We start from the raw sequence: 19721 nt of genomic DNA on the forward strand, positions 1-19721 counted from the left end.
CATGATATTGCAGGGGTCAGGTTCCAGGTCCGTAGTAAACATTTCATGCACGCTTTCAACTCTCACCCTTAAACACAAGCAGATTCCGCACCCCGCCCCCAATACACACGTACACACGAAAAGTAACAAAGAGATAATCTCCTTCGACTACCTACAAACTGTGGATTTTAAAGTGTCAGTGCTCAGAGTCTGCGCACGCGCTCTGTACGCGTCAGGGTCTCGGGTGGCCTCTCCCTCACTGTGCCGCAGTTTTTAGGCGTGTCCCTCACCCCCAAGCAGTAGCACCAAGGTTGGGGACCTCGTGGCAGGCAGGCAGCAGGGTCCAGCACCTGATGAAAGATAAGAGTGTTAGCGGTGGAGCGGGCGATGATCACCCTTGAAACCCATCTCCTTAGTGGACAATAGATGAACCAAATCCAGACAGGAGTAGTGCCTGGGGTGTGATTTTTAAATACTCAGTTGTGAGAGGTATCCCACATATTTGTGAGCCCTTTGTTCTGCCGCAGCCCCGCCCCCCGTACCCCACCCACTTTCTGACCACTGGACAGTACCAGTGCGCGGACAGCCACACCCACCCCATCTACTCCCAAGGAACAAAAGCCAGTCCCTGGGGTGGAAGGGTCTTTGGTACCATCCAGGGAGCTGGGGAGTCTTGGAGAGAGTCGGGTGGGGCTGGAGGGGGCGTGGAGGTCGCCCCACCCCTGGATGCAGCAACCGCAAGCGAGAGGGAGCCAGAAGCCCTTAACAGAGACAAAAGAGCTAGTGGATGCTGGGGGAGGGGTGGAGAGCCCCCTGGGGCTCCTGGGCTTTGGGTGTCCAGGGGCACTGTTCTTCAGACCCCAAAAGCCTTATCACACACGATTTTCCTCTGGGCTCGCGTGTGTCCCAAGGCTCTGTGTGACGGAGGTTCGGCCGCTGGACAGTCGGTGGTTTCTAGGGTTGGGGAAAGAGGCAGTGGTCTCACGAGGGACGGGTAGGTTAGAGATCCCTGGCCGTTAGCTGAGGGGGCGCCTCAATCAACGCTGGCAGAGCAACCTGCCACATATGCCCTCCACCTCAACCTTCCACCTGCCAGCCTCCGGAGCACCGTGCGCTCCTTTCCAGAGCACCTGAGGGCCTCTCCACCTGCTCCAGTCTCCCTGCTCACCCCATCTAGTACCAGCTCTCCCCCCATCACCGGCCTACCACACGGGTTACCCTGGCTTCGCCCACCTCCCGCCCTCAGTTCCCTCACCTACCCCCAATTGTCAGTACCCATCTCTTCCACCTCCCCCCTTCCAAGTCCTAGACAATGCCCACGCCCCCACCCTACTACCCTAAGCCCCCAGCCCTCGCCTGGTCCGCAAGCCTGTGCTGATTGGCTGCGGGCCCAATGTCCAGCCCCCGGGATGGTCCTTGGGGCTCGGAGCATTACGTCAGCTGGGCCTGGAGAGCGCTAGCGCGAAGGGGACTGGGGGGCTCCGGCTGGGGGCGCGGCCTACGCAGGCTGCCCCACCCTCCCTGCATAAAAGGCCCAGTCCGCCGGGCCGACGTTCTCAGCCAGTCGGTTCCCGAGCGCGTTCCCGGTGACCCCACAGTGGGTGTTTAAGGGAGGACGGACAGACTGACCAGACGCCGACCAGGGCCAGAAGAAGCTAGCTAACACCATGCGTGAGATCGTGCACATCCAGGCGGGCCAGTGTGGCAACCAGATCGGCGCCAAGGTGGGCGCGCCGCGCCGGGAGGGGTCGGGGGGTGGTGGGGTGCCTTCGCCTGCAGCCCCTCGGGGTTCCCGGGTGCGAGCCTCGACCTGAGCAGGCCCTGGGTTCCCCAAGAACAGACCTTCCCGGCTGCTTTGTGCGGCGGTGTGGGGCGTGGGCTCGGAGGCGACTTGGAGGGGGGAGGAACCTCTCTTTCATTTTTGCTGTAACTCATTTGGAATCCCGGGCACTCCTCGGTCTCCGCTTCCTCCCTGCTCCTCACTCGGCAAGGCAAGCGTGCCTGGAGAAGGCTCGGGTGTGTCCCCGAGGCTGTGCGCGCGGGTTTATCGGAGGGGCAGAGACTCCCGGAGAAGTGGTTTTACCCGCTGGAACCCCAGGCGAGCTGTGGGGGAGGGGAGGAGAGCGATTGTCTAGAGGTCTCAGGACGTGCTTTGAATCCCAAACCACCCTCCTTCCGCTGCCTCCGGTCCCTGCTCCCCAGCCCACCCCCTCCGCGCCCGCCTCCTGCTGCCGCACGCAGCTGCGACTCTGAGCGCGCAATTCCGCAGTCGCTGGAGCCCGCAGCTTGCTGACTGCCCCCCTCGACCCCGCCCCGACGAGACTCCCACCTCCTGCCGCCGGCAGCTGTTCGCCGGGGAAACGCCCAATTTCAACTTTCTCACTCTGTAAAATACAAGCCTTGAGGCTGGGCCGGGTCACGCTGCCTGAAAGTTTGGGTTTTTGCAACTGAGTCGAGGGCTTTTCATTGTGAGACGCAAGCTCTCTGAGAGGTCGGGCGTGGCTAAATGCAAACTTTTTTCTGTGTCTTAGTTTTGGGAGGTCATCAGTGATGAGCATGGGATCGACCCCACTGGCAGTTACCATGGAGACAGTGACTTGCAGCTGGAGAGAATCAATGTGTACTACAATGAAGCCACTGGTAATTGCTTTACACCTGCCCCCCAGGCCGCCCTTCAGTTTTTTACTCTCTAGTCCCCAGGACTAACTCTGGGAGTGTGGCCCCAGGGGAGAGAGGACTCTAGGATTCAGGATTCCCACTTTACACTGCATGATTTCAATGGGTTCCCCGGTTCACAACCAAAGCCTTTGAGCCTCTCCTATGTCCTTTGTTGGGGACAAGAGCAGTGCCTGCAAAAAGGAGAAAAGCCTTTCTCTTTAGAGCTCTCTGCCTATATGTCTAAGTCCAGCTGTGTTCCCTGCAGGTAACAAATATGTACCTCGGGCCATCCTGGTGGATCTGGAGCCAGGCACCATGGACTCAGTCAGGTCTGGACCATTCGGTCAGATCTTCAGGCCAGACAACTTCGTGTTTGGTGAGTGACTGGCATGGCTGATGGCATGGGAGGCTCATTTGACAGCTCGGGGTGGAGGGGTGTATGACTGCCCGAGGGAGAAAGTAGCTTACTGTGTGAAGAACATCCCTGTTGTGTGTGCCAGTTCAGTCTTCGTGTCGGCTAAAACAATTTGTCTTTCAGCCTTAATAGTCAGGTATTCCTAGTCTTTCTTATTTATAATTATATGTATAACCACATATTTTAATGTCTGGTCATTTTGGTGATAATCTGAAGTAATCCTAACACTGACTCATTAATCTACATGAAGGGGTTTAAGGTAAAAAAAGAATTTAGTCCAGTCATCAGTGACTTACGAAGTCTCTCCCTCTGGCAGGCCAGAGCGGTGCTGGAAACAACTGGGCAAAGGGCCACTACACAGAGGGAGCCGAGCTGGTCGACTCGGTCCTGGACGTGGTGAGGAAGGAATCAGAAAGCTGTGACTGTCTGCAGGGCTTCCAGCTGACCCACTCGCTGGGGGGCGGCACAGGGTCTGGGATGGGCACCCTGCTCATCAGCAAGATCCGAGAGGAGTACCCCGACCGCATCATGAACACCTTCAGCGTCATGCCCTCGCCCAAGGTGTCAGACACGGTGGTCGAGCCCTACAACGCCACCCTGTCGGTGCACCAGCTGGTGGAGAACACAGATGAAACCTACTGCATCGACAACGAGGCGCTGTACGACATCTGCTTCCGCACCCTGAAACTGACCACCCCCACGTACGGCGACCTCAACCACCTGGTGTCGGCCACCATGAGCGGGGTCACCACCTGCCTGCGCTTCCCGGGCCAGCTGAACGCCGACCTGCGCAAGCTGGCCGTGAACATGGTGCCCTTCCCGCGGCTGCACTTCTTCATGCCCGGCTTCGCGCCGCTCACCAGCCGGGGCAGCCAGCAGTACCGCGCGCTCACGGTGCCCGAGCTGACCCAGCAGATGTTCGACTCCAAGAACATGATGGCCGCGTGCGACCCGCGCCACGGCCGCTACCTGACCGTGGCTGCCATCTTCCGCGGCCGCATGTCCATGAAGGAGGTGGACGAGCAGATGCTCAACGTGCAGAACAAGAACAGCAGCTACTTCGTCGAGTGGATCCCCAACAACGTGAAGACGGCCGTGTGCGACATCCCGCCGCGCGGCCTCAAGATGTCGGCCACCTTCATCGGCAACAGCACGGCCATCCAGGAGCTGTTCAAGCGCATCTCGGAGCAGTTCACGGCCATGTTCCGGCGCAAGGCCTTCCTGCACTGGTACACGGGCGAGGGCATGGATGAGATGGAGTTCACCGAGGCCGAGAGCAACATGAACGACCTGGTGTCCGAGTACCAGCAGTACCAGGACGCCACGGCCGACGAGCAGGGCGAGTTCGAGGAGGAGGAGGGCGAGGACGAGGCTTAAGCTCGCGGTGTAAAGCGGGTTAGGGAAAGCTGAGAAGGAAAAGCACGGGGGAGGGGGGCTTAGTGGTGAAAATCTCGTGGCAGTCGAAGGAAAGAAGCATGGTCTTCTCTAGGTGTGTGCGCGGCATCTCTGGTGCTCTTCACTGTTGCCTGTCATTTGTTTTCCTTTCTTTTTGTAATATTGACGACATCAATGTAACATTTGAGCTATTTCTGAACTACTGTTGTAACGGCTAAAATCACATAAACGTTTGTGTCCTAATGGTGTCCTCTCTTCTGCCTCCTTCTCTTTATTGAGTTCTTTATTGCCATTTGAATGTAACTTTTGGAACACATTATATTAAATTCTTCCTCTAGCAAAGGGAAGGGATGGGTGAAAATGAATTTACCGATGGCATGCTAAAATTGAACCAACCACAGTCATACCCAGCTGAAGATGTGACATCAACCCGAATTTGTAAATGCCTTTAAATATTTTATTAGTTGAAAGGTTGCCTACTTGAAAGCCAACTAAGTGTCCTTTCATGTAGAAATCCTACTGTGTCTTCACTTGCTTTACCAAAAAAAAAAAATTTTTTAATAAGTTACTGCGTGCAAACAGCACAAAATTCTAAAAGATAGAGAGTGGAAAGTACATCTCTTCCTCCTGTGTTTCTTGCTACACTTTTCTTCCCTGGAGGGCAACCATTCTTATTGTTCTTTCCTGAATCCTTGCAGAAATATCCCATATGTCTTCAAATCTGGGTAGATTATTCCCTTTTTTTCCCTTCACACATTTTATGATAGGAACACTGTTCTGCTGACTCTTCTTCACTGAACAGTTTATCTTCAAAATATAGAGAGCTTCCCTCCTTTAAATGGATAGACAGTATGGTGCCATACTTTATTTAACCAGTTCCCTACCAATGGACATGTAGGTTGTTCACACTTTTTTCCTACAGTATAGTGCCACAATAAATAATTTTGTGTATATGTCATTGTGTGTATGAGAATAGCTATCCCTTAAATTTTTCCATGGAAATTTTCTGCCAAGTTGTGTCATGCTCTGCCTTAGTTTGGGCTGGTCAGTTTCTCATTTGGGGAAGAGAAGCGGAGAGTAAGTTATAAACAAAGGTACAAAATTTGTTTACATACCCTTATAGAAAGAAAAATAAATAAAACACTGGAGCTATAATTTTTCTCATTTTTTAAACAAATGCAAAATTGGAAAAATTATTACTTTAAATCTGACCCTGTATTTATTTCATTCTACTTGCTTCTATTCCTACACAAATGGTTTTTTTTTTTGTTTTTTTTAATTAATTTATTTTTTAAGGAATTTTTTTTTTTTACATTTATTTATTTTTGAGGGACAGAGTGAGCAGGGGAGGGGCAGAGAGAGAGAAGGAGACACAGAATCAGAAGCAGGCTCCAGGCTCCGAGCTGTCAGCACAGAGCCCAATGTGGGGCTCGAACCCACGAACCGTGAGATCATGACCTGAGCTGAAGTCTGACGCTCAACCGACTGAGCCACCCAGGTGCCCCTGTTTTGTTTTGTTTTTTTAAAGAAGGAGGAGGAGGAGAAAAGATGAGGGGTGGGTAAGGGATTTCTGTTTTAAAGAGGCTGAGGTATTCATGAAAACAGTTCCAAAGAAAAAGTGTGAGCAGCGTCATTCTAAATGGTGTGAAAACGGCCCTCACAATGGAAAAGAGCAGCAGTTTACAAGAATTCTATATTATAAAAACTAGACCTAGTGATGAGTAGGGGCACGAGTCAAGAGTCAGTGACTTCTGTTTCAATATTCTGTATTTAACAGTGAACTGGCTGGTGCCATTCCTGCTGGGCTGATGTAAAGCTTCCAACAACCTAATTGAAGGGGAACATTGGTTTTAAATGCCCTGAACACTTGGGTCAGCTGCCAGGGCCCCCTGGATCCTTGGCCATGCATTCCCCACAACCTGTCAGACACATGATCCAGTGACTTTGGAGAAGACAGGGATCACTGCCAGGTGCTTCTTGGCATATTGTAAGTATCCTGCCTCTTTCGCACCTTGTGAGAAGGGGACAGGCAGGCACCCAGCAGGCCAGCCTGCTAGCCTGTCAGCATACCCAGGTCTGTGTGCTGCTAGACCTTACTTCCGCATGATCAGAACAGTGGGTGCCAGACTGACCAGTCCAAGCAGATGCTCTGGGGCAAAGCTTTAAAAGCACAGTTGTATACTATGACTTGGAATGCGTACTTAGGAAAACAGTTCAAAAGCAAGAAAATGCAGACTAACACTTAGATTAAAAGATACTTTTTGAAACTCTTAGTTTCCTTTGTTGCATTACCATTGTACATTGATGGAATTTGTAGTGGTGGGGATAGTCATGGCAGTGGGGCTGGTGGGGCTGGTGGTGGTGGTGGTGAGTGTATGTGTGTACGTGTATGTGTGTGGGTTTTCACCCCTCAACAAAGGAAATGTTCTATTGCTCCCTGAGGTGCCACCAAGAGGATATTCACTATTAGGCAGACACAGTATCCAAAGTATAAAACCCACTGGGATGTGATGCAGGATTCAAAGGTTGGGATTCAAAGGTTGGGGTTAGGGAGGAGAAGCTGGAGTTACCTTGAGGGTCCTTCCAAGAATCTGAGAAGGAACAGAAATCCCATATGTTCCAAATTTGTCTGCCCCTCTACATAAGCCCCAGAGATGATCTTAGACTATGTTGGAGCTCCCATTTCATCACAAGTGTGTTCAATTAATCGAAATTTGAACCAAAGAGATCATCTAGCTTGACCTCTTTATTTTGGAAGGGAAGAGATTGAAGCTCAGTGACTTTTGTTTAAGGTCACTGGACTTTTTCTGTACAAATCAGATCTTGGACTCAGGGTTCTTCTCTCTACAACATCTCTCAGGTTCTGTTATATACAAGGCCACATGAAAACGAGAAAGAGAAATGTCCTGGCTTCCAGAAAAAAATTCCAATGCAACTCAACCTCCCTGGATAGGTTGGGCACAGATGAAATGCTGAAGGGCCTTTGTCTCTAGTGGCATCACTGTTTGACTGATGATGCTGAATTTCCTGGTTCTAAAACACTGCAGATACACTGTTCTAGTGTAATCATGGTGGCTAGAATGTTCTGTCGGGGGATGGTTACTGTGAAAATGAGTAGGAAGTTAATGAGTAGGAAGTAGCACATTGGAGTGCCACCTTCTACACGTCCCCATTTTAGTTGAGATGTGACTTATATACAAGACAAAGCTGTTTGACAACTACTGTAATGCTGATTTCCTTCCAGTGTTTAAGAGAGATTCTATCATGTAGTCATGCTTTTTTTAAATGCACCTCAAAGTTGAGCTATTACCTTGAAAATTGGCCCACTCATACCTTTGTTTCTTAGAAGCTTTCCCCCCATCTTCCCTGTTCCTCATGTTTTTCTTCAGGCATGCTTGCCAACACATACCCAGAGAAGCCTATTTGGGTGCAGTCTATTTCACTCAAAATGTTTCATAGTCATATTTTCTTTTCCTTTTAACTGAGATAGAATTTACAGGCCATAAAAATTCACCTGCAGAAGAGTACAAATCAGTGAGTTTTATTATATTCACAGAGTTGTGCAACTGTTACCACTATGTAATTGCAGGGCATTTTCATCACCCAAAAAACAAGCCCCATGCCCATTGGCAGACCTTCCCTCTCCGCTCTTCCTCCAGCCCCTTGGCAACCACTACTCTTTCTGACACTATGGATTTGCCTAGTCTAGACATTTCATGTAAATGGAATCATACACTCTGGTTTTTTTGTGTCTGGTTTTTTTTTTTTTTTTTTTACTTTGCATAATGTTTCCAAGGGTCATCCATGCCATAGCACGTGTCAGTGCCTCAGTCCTGTTTATGGATGAATATTATTCCATTGCATGGATATGCCACATTTTGTTTATCAGTTCGTCACTTGGTGGACATTTAGGTTGTTTCCACTTTTTAGCTATCAAGAATAATGCTGCTGGGCACCTGAGTGGCTCAGTTGGTTAAAGGTCCAACACAGTTTTGGCTTATGTCATGATCTCATGGTTTGTGGCTTTGAGTCCCACGTTGGGCTTCATGCTGACAGTGTGGAACCTACTTGGGATTCTCTCTCCCCATCTCTCTCTGTCCCTCCCCTGCTTGCTCTCTCGCTCTCTCTCAAAATAAATAAATAAACTTAAAAAATTAAAAAAATAATAACACTGCTATGAATATTCATGTGTGTGTGTGTGTGTGTGTGTGTGTGTGTGTGTGTTTCTCCTGGCTATATACCTAGGAGTGGAATTGTAGGGTCACATGTAACTCTATGCTCAAAATCATTTTAACTTCCACCTAACGATGTAAATGCTTTTGAATTTGCCCAGATGGCCAAGATAAAATAGAGATTAGGAAAGCCTTGGGATTTTGTACTTGTGCACTCATATAGAGTCTTACTATTGTATAGTTAGAGGAATGGAGGGGACTGTAGAGATCTAAGCAGGGAAGAGGGGGAAGAGGGAGGGTAAAAAGGTACCTTCTAGCTAAGTAAGCCACCTTAAAAATAATGTCAGGAGTCCCCCCAAAGACTTCTTCTTCCATTGCATTGGCTACCCTTTTTGCAGGGAAGGCTGTACAAATAGGCTTTTAGATGGACACATTATCCCCCCAATAATTTAGAGGTTCTGTTAGAAAGGAAGAAGTGGAGAATGGACACTGGATGGGAAACTGGAAGTTTCTTTCATAATTAAAAAGTGGTCAAGAAGTGACATTAACCCAGATCTCTCAGCTCCTTTCCAGTGCTCTCTGTAGATATAAGTTTGCAAAGGGCTTCATGTTTAAGGTGCTCATTTTCCAAAGCACAGAGCTGAAGACTGAATGAAAGGTTTCTTTTCTTGTCTTGTCTTTTTTTAAGTAGGCTTCACACCCAGCACAGAGCCCAACTCATGACCCTGAGGTCAAAACCTGAGCTGAGATCAAGAGTCAGATGCTTAACCGACTGGGCCACCCAGATGCCCCTGAAAGAAGATGTCTCTTCTTCAGGATTACAATATTTAGAAAATTTAGAGTCAAATTTCTAAATCAAAATGTTTACTTAGTTCTCAGCATTTCTAATTTGTGATCAACTGATGACAACACACATTCATGACTTCTAGAGAAATTCCTTTCAAAGATCTATAATGAAATGTTCGTAGTAGTAGGTTGTGCTGATCGTGAACATTTGGCCTATAGGCCAAAGCAATAGGATTTTTCTTTCATGAATGTATTTCACTGTGACTTGCAAACTTGATCACTGAGGAGAAAGAACCAAAGCTACTTTGGTGAATCGGGTGGGAGGAGAGGGCACCAGGGAACACACCAGGCATGAGCAACTGTGGGGCCACATGGGTCACATGGAAGAAATTATGGGAGACACCTGCTCAGGAAGATACTGGTAGGCATCAGTGACTAGTGCAAGTCAAAGGGCTAGAGGGCCAGCCCATGCCAGGGAATCTGAGATACCCATATCCAGAAGTAGCTGGGAATCTTGGAGGTCAGCTGAGAGGGACAAGCTTTCAGAGGTTAGGACAGGAAGAGTCAAACATTAAGTAGGAAAGATTGTTCAAAGTTAATGCTCTGATGAGTGAACTATGCCTAAGTGAGCCAGATCTAGAGAAGCAAGTTACCAGACTCTGCTTTCCTTTAGATCTCTGGGTAGTTAGGCATAATTTTAGGGTCTCATTTACAGGAAAGAGGAAGGGAATCAACATTTACCAAATGCCTACCATGTGCTAGGAATGCTTTGCAGAGACTATAGTGTAGAATGAGAAACACCTCATTTATGTCATTTATTAACTTCGGGTCCTTAACAAGCTACCCCCCACCTCTCTAAATCCTCCTATAAAACAGAGTTCTTAATATCTACTTATCAGAGGTTTAAATGTCATTGAGGTGTATATAGTGATAAGAAAATGATAATGACCAGTATTAATCGAATGTGAACTGTTTGTTACACATTTTTCTCATTTCATCCTACAGAAATTCTATATAGTTTAGGTGCTTTTGACTGAGTCCAAGATAATTTAAAAGTTTGCTCATGAAAAGGTAAGTTTTGGAAATTATGGACTCACATAATCAAAAAGTCCAGGGGCAGATCTTTCAAGTTCCACCATGATTACATCTGGAGCCTCTAAATACGTTATCAGAACTTTTTCCTTTATTACTGTCCTACCTCCGCATTCTGTTTCAGCTTCATTCTTTGGCGGGCTTTCCCCACATAGTGGCACCTTTAGGCTCATTTCAACCCACCCTATTGCTAGAGAACCAGAGAAAAGAAGAAGGTAGACTGGTCAGAACTGTGTCAGGTGCCCATCCCTGAATCAGTAATGTGAGAAAGGAAAAGACACACTAATCAACTAACTACCTGTATCATGTGCCCTCCTAGCAGGTGCACAAGGAAGGGCCACGTGACTGACAGTCTCATCGTTTAGGGAACTGACAGTTTCTAAAAGAATTCAGGCTTAGATTAAACAATTTGCCCCAAATCACTCAGCTCTAAGTGGAGGATCTGGATGTAAACCCTAGGGATTTCTGACTCCAAAGTGCATGATATTTGCAGCACAACATCAAAAAAGTGATGAGAGCCACGTATAAAGGGATATCTAGAGCAGCAGGTGAGGACACATGCCTGATACACAGATAAGCAAATCTTCAGAGGTTCCATCTTGACTATCGACTCAAGTCTAAATTCAAAGAACTGGACCATCTGGCAAACCTCTTCACCTCCCTTATTAGTTTCCAATATACTGCACGATTACTTTCTTTTATTAATTTCTCCAACTAAAATGTCACACTTCCTCTTCTCCATCCTTCACCATTGTAGATACCATCCTCCCCTCCCCCCTAGAATATCCTGTTTTACTTCTCTTCCCAAAATGATTTTCAGCTCTTAGCATTATACTAAGGTTCTACTTCTTCTCAGAAAACTTTCTTTACCTGATGCCTCATGTGGCACATTCTTTGCATTCCGTATAATAAAAGTCTAGTCCTAGGAGCCAGGCCATTTCAACTCGAGTCCTAACATTTTCACCTTCAATTTTGGTTATTGTTCGTTGGTTCTCTATTATGAGTGAGGTTTTTTTATTCCGTTTTTATCTCCACTATTGGTTTCATTGTGTGTATGTTTTTTAGTGGTTATTCTAATTTGTTCTTTTTAATTTTTTTAATGTTTATTTTTTGAGAGACAGAGAGAGAGAGAGAGAAAATGAGTGGGGGAAGGGCAGAGAAAGAGGAAGACACAGGATCTGAAGCAGGCTCCAGACTATGAGCTGTCAGCACAGAACCCAACATGGAGCTCGAACTCACAAACCGTGAGATCATGACCTGAGCTGAAGTTGGTAACTTAACCAGCTGAGCCAGCCAGGCGCCCCTCTAGGGTTTTTAAGATAAATCTTTAACTTACCATCATCTACCTTCAAAATAGTGTCTCATTTCACATACAGGATGAGATCCTTCCAGTAGCGTGCTTGCATTGACCCTTCTGTTCTCTGTGCGTTTGTAGCCATATCTTATTTTCACATATTTGAAAACCCCACTCTACACTGTCACTGCTTTGCTTTAAACAGTTATCATTATAAAACATTAAAAACTAAGGAAAACGTATTTATCCACATATTTACCAATTCAGGTCTCTTCCTCTGTTTGGGTTGAATAACATTTTCTTCTACCTGAAAAGCTTCCTTTCACATTTTTTGTTCGCTGATCTTCTGGCAATGAATCTTTCAGCTTTTGTTTGGCTGAAAAAATCTTCATTCTGCTTCATTTTTGACAGATATTTTTGCTGGATATAGAATTTTACATAGATGATGTATTTTCTGCCGACACTTTAAAGATGCCATTCTAGGGGCATCTGGGTGGCTCAGTCGGCTCAGGTCATGATCTCACCGTTCATGAGTTCTAGCTCCACATCGGGCTCTGTGCTGACAGCTCAGAGCCTGGAGCCTGCTTCTGATTCTGTGTCTCCCTGTCTCTCTGCCCCTCTCCTGCTCATGCTCTGTCTCTCTCTGTCTCTCAACAATAAATAAATGTTAAAAAAAAAAAAAAGTTTAAAGATGGCATTGTATTGTCTCCTGACTTGTGTTGTATGAGCAGTCACTAGTCATTATCAACTTTGTTTCCCTGTATGTAATGTTTTATTATGCCTAGCTGCTTTTATTAAGATGATCTCTTTTCTTCCCTTTTTAAAAAAAAACTTGTTATTTAAGAAGAGTGGACATACTTGGAATAGGTTGGATCTTTTCGAAGCTTGCTTCTAAGCTACAATAGGGCAAGTCCAGAGTACTCTTAGGTCTCGGGATAATTTAGCCCCACTATTAAGGCAATGCCCAGGAGGCATTTCCATTCCAGCTCACAGGAACATAAATCATTCCTAGCCCTGTGTGACCTCAAGGAATTGTTTGGTTTACTGCTTTCCAGTTGTTCCTTCCCTATTCTTGAGTAATTTCTAATTTTGTATGTGCCTGTCAATTCTCAGCCCAAGACTGGAGAGGACCTTTCTGCAGATCTCCAGAGCTCTCTGGGAGAGATTTTACATAGATGATGTATTCCTCCCCCGTCTGTCATGCATTGCTTGTTGTGCAATGTCCTGAGAAATATTGGTTCATATATTTTGCCCCCCTTTTTAGTTATTGCAGTCAGGAAGATATATCTAACGCTGATTGCCTCATCCCAGCCAAAAGTAGAAATCCTGTCTTCATTTTCTTTGATTAAAATGTATTTTCGGGGCACCTGGGTGTCGGTTGGGCGCCCAACTCTTGATTTTGGCTCAGGTCATGATCTCACGGTTCCTGAGTTCGAGCCCTGCATCGGGCTCTATGCTGATGGTGCAGAGCCTGCTTTGGATTCTCTCTCTCTCTGTCTCTCTCTCTGTCCCTCCCATGCTCTCTCTCTCTCTCTCTCTCTCTCTCAAAATAAATAAATTTTAAAAGTGTGTTTTCTTTCTTTCCATCTACTAATTCTCTTAGTGTCCGTCCTGTTTCCTTGCTCTTGTGTTCCTTTTAATTTGGACTTCATTTTTAACTTTTTCTTTATTTTTACCTTTTTTTCTCAGTTCTTTCACTTATTTACAAATATTTCTTTTCTCCAAGAATCTCATGTCAGAGTTTTTCTAATTTTAACATATTTTTTCCTTATATATCTGTTATCCTTTGCTTGACTTTCCTTCTTTTTTTGGCAAATTTGAAATTTGAGGTGACAGTTTTCACTAGTTTGTATCTGTTGTCTTTCTGGCATACTTTCATCATTTGTAAGACATTAGTCTGCTCCTGTTTATTCTTGATTTTATTGGATTTGATCATGATCCTTTTCTGTTGCCCATTTTTAGATGAAATGAGTTTTACGGTGGTTTTAGGAGTAAGAGAAAGGCCAGGATAGTTTTAAGGGGTGAATGGCTCTATAGCTCCCCCTTCTGTTGGCTTCAGAAGCCGCCCTACTTTAAAGATCTTCAATGTTGCCTCTCCTTCATTTTTACTGGGATATTCTTTTTCCTTTGCTGCTGTTAATCTTATCCTCCATATCATGGAATCTCCTTCCAGCAGTTTTTACTCACTTTCAGGCTTGTTCTGAAAGGGATTTTGGTTTTTTAGTTTGAGCATTCATTTAGTTAGCTTCTTGGTCTGTTTTTTGTTTCTTTGTTTTTTTGGGGTTTTTTGATGGGGGGGGGTGGTGCTGATGGGGAAGGATGGTCAAGGGAGATTCAAACCTATGGTCCCACCTCCACTATCTTCCACGTCTCCCAGAATCCAGTCATTTTTAAAGTCTTGTAGCTCCATCTGTCATGTTTCTATTTAATTATTCATTTACTTCAACAAATATTTATTGGGTACCCACTGCGTGCATGATGTTGTGCTAAAAATTACAAATAGGAATAAACATACTCTAGCCTTCAAGGAGTCTCCAAAGTCAGTCAGGGAGGCAAGTATAAGCACAATTAAGTACAGCCAGACTGCGGTAAATGCTGTGAAGGTGCCATGGAGACACAGAGATGACAACAACTAATTCTTATTGGTTTGAAGTCAGGGCAATTTTCATAAAGAAGCAACATTTACATTCCCCCAAACTAAAAGGTCTAATGTGATCCACATAATAATAGGAATCAAGATTCTTGTAGGAGGGTGGACTGATTTAAACAGTAGCTCTTGAAACAGCCAAGCTATGTTATTAAAGAAAATGCAGCGAGATAATGAGTACTGTCTCCTGTACAGAACTGTGTGCTTCTTGTCACCCTCAGCATGGACTCCTTTTCCTTCTATTGTTTTATTTGCTAGCAATGCTGACAGGTCTCTGGGAGGAAGACAGTATGACTGTTACTTGTTGTAGATCCTGTCTCTTTCTCTTCACGGGAGACACACCAGACTATAGCTTGCCACTCTTCTGCTGGAAGCGGGGTCCTGCACTCAGCATTCCTGCCTTCTTGACCTGTGGTGTTCACCCCCAGCCCTGCACCATCCGGTCACCTGGGTAGGCTCACAGTCTGGCTCCTTGGCTAGCATTTCACACAATCAAGCTCCTTTGTTTGGGTATTCTTATAAAGCCAAGGGGTTGGTGTGTGTGCTGGCACAGGAAGAGGGCGGGCTGCCATCTACCCAGCTTTTACCCAGAGCAGTCTTTGTGGGCAGATCTTCATTATACAGCACCCATGTGTGGGTCTGACTTCTATTCATAAGAATTTAAAAAAAAAAATTTTTTTTTAGTGTTGAATCCTGTACTCAACTATGCAAGGCTTCAACTAGGTTGTTTTTTTTTTTTTTTTTTTTTTAACATAGAAGATGTGGTTATTTTCTGCAGTATTTCCTCAGTCTGTGATGCTATTGCTTCTTACAGAACCAGAAGCTCAGAAGCAGGAGGAGGCCAGCCAGGCAGGAGGTGGAAGAAAGGAGGATGTGAGTTAAAGAAGGCCTTCTCTATATGAGCACCAATAATGACCTTCCAGAAAGAGGAGCCTGTTAAGGGGAAACACAGCTGGAAGCTGTTGACTAAAAGAGGAGGAAGAGGAAGAGAATTTACAGTCCAGGACAGGAGGGATTAACAGCCTTCCTAGATGCCCCTCATCCTGGCCCTTCTGGGTGCCCTGCCATCCCCAGACCAGCTTCTATGTTCAGGCCTTCAGGCAAGTCACTGCAAGATCACCACTCCTCCTGCAATCTAGGGGTTCACTGACACTCCCAATTTCTCGCCAGGTGGGGAGCCCTTTTGCAAGATCGTTTCTTTAAAAAAAAAAGGTTTGTTTGTTTTTTTAAGTTTATTTATTTAGAGAGAGACAGACAGTGTGAGTGGGGAGGGGCTGAGAGAGAGGGAGAGAAAGAGAATCCCAAGCAGGCTCTGCACTGTCAGCATGGAGGCCGATGCAGGGCTTGAACTCATGAACTGTGAGATCATGACCTGAGCCTAAATCAAGAGTCGGATGCTTAACCAAGTGAGCCCCCCAGGCACCCCTGTAGAACAGTTCTGTAAGATGAACTTAGAAACATCATTGAAGAAATTAGAAACTACAAACTCTAGAGGCACCTGGGTGGCTCAGTCAGCTGAGCGTCTGACTTTGGCTCAGGTCATAATCTCACAGCTCGTGAGTTCAAGCCCCGCGTAGGGCTCTGTGCTGACAGCTCAGAGCCTGGAGCCTGCTTTGGATTCTGTGTCTCCCTCTCTCTCTCTGCCCCTCCCCCACTCATGCCATGTCTCCCTCTGTCTCTCAAAAATAAATAAACATTAAAAAAAAAAAAAGAAAAAGAAACGAGAAACTCTAAAGCTTGGGAGCAGAGGACTTCTAAGCTGCAAGATTCTTGTCCTAACTCAACTGTCTTGCAGATTGGCTCAGCTGGCACCGTCCACTGGGCTCTCCTCCGCCATCTTCCTTACTTCAACCCTGTCTGAGTTGGGCACCAAGCAAAGAGACTGGGTCATTTGGGCCACAATGGACCTGGGATGGGGCCCTCTGTCCCCCTAAGTACTGGTTTCCTTCCTTCTCTCACTTCTGGGCATGGCCTGAGGTGGGAGCTCTGGCTTTGGGCTACTCAGGGTTTCTGTTTTGTTCTTTCAGTTATCCCTGAGCCACTGGCGATGCAGACACTTCCCCTTTGGACAGTCGGTATTTCTCTCTGGGGCTTCAAATCTTCTTGAACAAATCCTTCAGCTCCATGGCCTTAGCCTGGTATTCTCCCCCCACCTTGGCTCCATTTCTCCTGCCTTCCACACACACAGTCAACCGGTTGTTCATGACAACAGCATCTTTTAGTAAAGATCCCTCTATTTGTCCCAGACACATGGGCTGGAGTTTGGGACTGATTATGCCTCAGTTACGGGGACGTAGTAGGAGCACCTTGGTTCCAGGGAACACATCTACCCTGCAGTGAGATGGATAGCCAGATCCATATGTCCTGTTTTAACTCATTTTTTTTTTTAACGTTTATTTATTGTTGAGACAGAGAGAGACAGAGCATGAACGGGGGAGGGGCAGAGAGAGAGGGAGACACAGAATCCGAAGCAGGCTCCAGGCTCAGAGCCATCAGCCTAGAGCCCGACGCGGGGCTCAAACTCACGGACCGCGAGATGGTGACCTGAGCTGAAGTCTGACGCTTAACCAACTGAGCCACCCAGGCGCCCCATGTTTTAACTCATTTTTAAGCCATTCACTAAGTCCCAAGTTCCTTCTGAATGCTTTCTCTAGCTTTTAGCTCGTATGTCCAACAATAAATGAGCAAAGCTCTTTTGCTGAAGGTTTTGTCCAATAGAGCATCAAGCAGCTCTGCCACCGGTGCCCAAATGATAATCCGGCATTGTTCTGATTATAAGCTGTGTGACTTGGGCGAGTTACTTAACCTCTCTAGGTTTTAGTTTCTGCATCATTAAACTAGGAATGGTCATTATGGCTGTTCTATAAGGTTATATACAAATGCAATACCTAGAACAGTGCATTTGTGTACCTAGAACAGTGCTAAAATAGCAGTGTTTTTTTAAATGTTCACTTATTTATTTTGAGAGAGACAGAGAGAGTGTGTGAGTAGGGGAGGGGCACAGAGAGAGGGAGAGAGAATCCCAAGCAAACCATGAGATCATGACCTGAGTGGAGATCAAGAGCCAGACACTTAACTGACTGAGCCACCCAGGCACCCCCAGTATTTGATATTATTACTGATTGTGGTCAGGACTATGAATAGCATTAAACACGTACAGAAGAACTGTCATCTCTCTCTTTTTTTAATGTTTACTTAATTGATTTGAGAGAAAGAGAGAGACAGAGAGAGAGAGAAAGAGTGCAAGTGAGCGTGCACAAGTGGGGAAGGGGTAGAGAGAGTGGGAGACAGAATCCCAAGCAGGGCTCGAACTCACAAACCATGAGATCATGACCTGAGCCGAAATCAAGAGTCGGACACTTAACCGACTGAGCCAGCCGGGCACCCCAGAACTGTCATCTCTTAAACAGAGTGCTCTCCCAGCCAAGCCTCCTACCTGTCTGTCCTCAGGAGGCATGGCTGGTACTCAAGTCAAAGAGCAGAGGGGTGGTGACACCACACACACACACACACAGTAGCTGAGTGAAGAGAGGGCATGGACGAGCCTCATTGTGGGCACTCCCAAAGTGTAAGGTTGAGCTCTTTGGCTCAGGCCCATGGTGCCAGCAGGACGGGCAAGTGTTGGGGGCTTTGTACTGCCAGGGAGCTCCATAGCCACCGTTGAGATCAGAGGTGGTGTGATGAACAGCACAAGCGAGCTTGGGCACAGCCTCGAAGGCCAACCATTTTGGAGGTGCTTCCTCTGCAAGAGGAATTGTGTTGGAAAAAGTAGGGGTTGAAGACAAACAGCCAAATTCTGTATCAGAAAGTGTGTCAGGGTCCAGGTGATCAAGAAAGGCAAGAAATAAATAAATAATCACAGCCTTTGTACCCAATGATGGTTGTTTGAATTTTATTGAGGAAAATGATGGAAGTTCTGGTGGCTGGATTTGGTCGCAAAGATCATGTTGTCAGTGACATTCCTAGAGACATTAAGGATGTCAAAGTAGCCAAAATCTCTGTTTTGCTTGTATAAAAGGCAAGAAGGAAAGACCAGGATCTTACGTCTGATGGTGCACACACAACAGTAATACATTTTCATAGGCAAAAAAAAAAAAGGAAAAAAAAAACAGGCAAGTGTGAGGTTGAACTGTGTGAAGTTGCTGGGGTTTGGGAAGAAACTCATAGATTCCTGTTAGGTCCCACTTGGAGCCTCAGGAGAGGAGAAGTAGGGAAATGGGGATTTCTAGCTCTTCTCCCCTCTCCCAGGTCCTCCTGATGACTCCTCATGTAGGGCATAGCTTCCACACCCAGACTGACACCTCAAACTTTAGACTGCCTGCTCTCCCCCTCCCCCACCCCGGGGCACTTGTTAAAATGCAGATTCTGACTCAGCTGGGGACAGGGCTGGCTGCCCTACATTTCTAACAAGCACCCAGTGGATGCTGCTGCCGCCCCCAGACCATCCTGTGAGTAGCAGGGCTCTAGATAATGTTGTCGGTAGAGTTTTGACACATTCTAGCTCTGGAGCTCCCAGGATAAACCTTTCCCTGGCAACATTAGCATATTAAAAACAAAATGAAACAAAGCTGCACCTGGTTGTGCCTGTGACAGCGGTGTCACATTCCCCCACCCCCACCCCACCTGTCTGGAGAATTTCATAATCTACTTTTTTTGCTGCAAACCCACTAAGCCTATTAAAAAGGAACTTTTTCTTTTCCTTTATTCACTGATCTTTCATTCAACAGGTATTTACTGAGCACCTACCATGTCTACCATGAGGCACTGTGTAACACAGAAAAATTCCCACCCACGCCTTGGACTGTGGCAGGAGTCATTATTGGAAATGAAACCTGACCCTCTGTTATTTCTCTTACAATTCTGCTTTCACACAGTATAAAGTGCAAGCCCCCTAATATGGCACTTCTGATACCTGCTGAAAGCAGACTTACCCTCTCAGGGACAGCTCACCCTACCTCCAGCCCTGCCCAGTACTATACTTCTGTCCCCACAATCTCCTGCTGAGCAGTTCTGACCTTTGGCACCTGCTCCATCCCTCTTCCTGTAGACATTCATTGCTCACCCATCCATTTCCAGATGTGGCTCCCCTTCCCCAATCCGTTTTTTCTGAACGCCCACGTGGATTTCCTGCACCCCCTTGGTTCTGACAATTTTACACTGAAATTCTGCTTCTCTCTCTGCTACACTTGAAGTTTCTTAAGTGTAGAGAATGGTCTCAATCACTTCTCCATCAGCCAATTTTTGCTGAACTGCGTTTTGTTATAAGTACTATGCCCCCTGGTA

General features: G+C 46.5%; 1 protein-coding gene and 1 pseudogene across 1 annotated transcript; both read left to right on the forward strand.

Moving 5' to 3' along the window:
- Positions 1–636: 636 nt before the first annotated feature.
- On the forward strand, positions 637–4685 carry TUBB2B (tubulin beta 2B class IIb). Its single transcript, XM_042985848.1, has 4 exons — positions 637–1703; positions 2511–2619; positions 2903–3013; positions 3369–4685. Exons 1-4 carry the CDS (start codon positions 1647–1649, stop codon positions 4427–4429), a joined length of 1338 nt encoding a protein of 445 aa, XP_042841782.1. The 5' UTR covers positions 637–1646; the 3' UTR covers positions 4430–4685.
- A 13288-nt stretch (positions 4686–17973) lies between these two features.
- On the forward strand, positions 17974–18488 carry LOC102953145 (annotated as a pseudogene).
- Positions 18489–19721: the final 1233 nt, after the last annotated feature.

The sequence above is a fragment of the Panthera tigris genome, chromosome B2 (assembly GCF_018350195.1).
Source record: "Panthera tigris isolate Pti1 chromosome B2, P.tigris_Pti1_mat1.1, whole genome shotgun sequence".
Taxonomy (NCBI): Eukaryota; Metazoa; Chordata; class Mammalia; order Carnivora; family Felidae; genus Panthera; species Panthera tigris.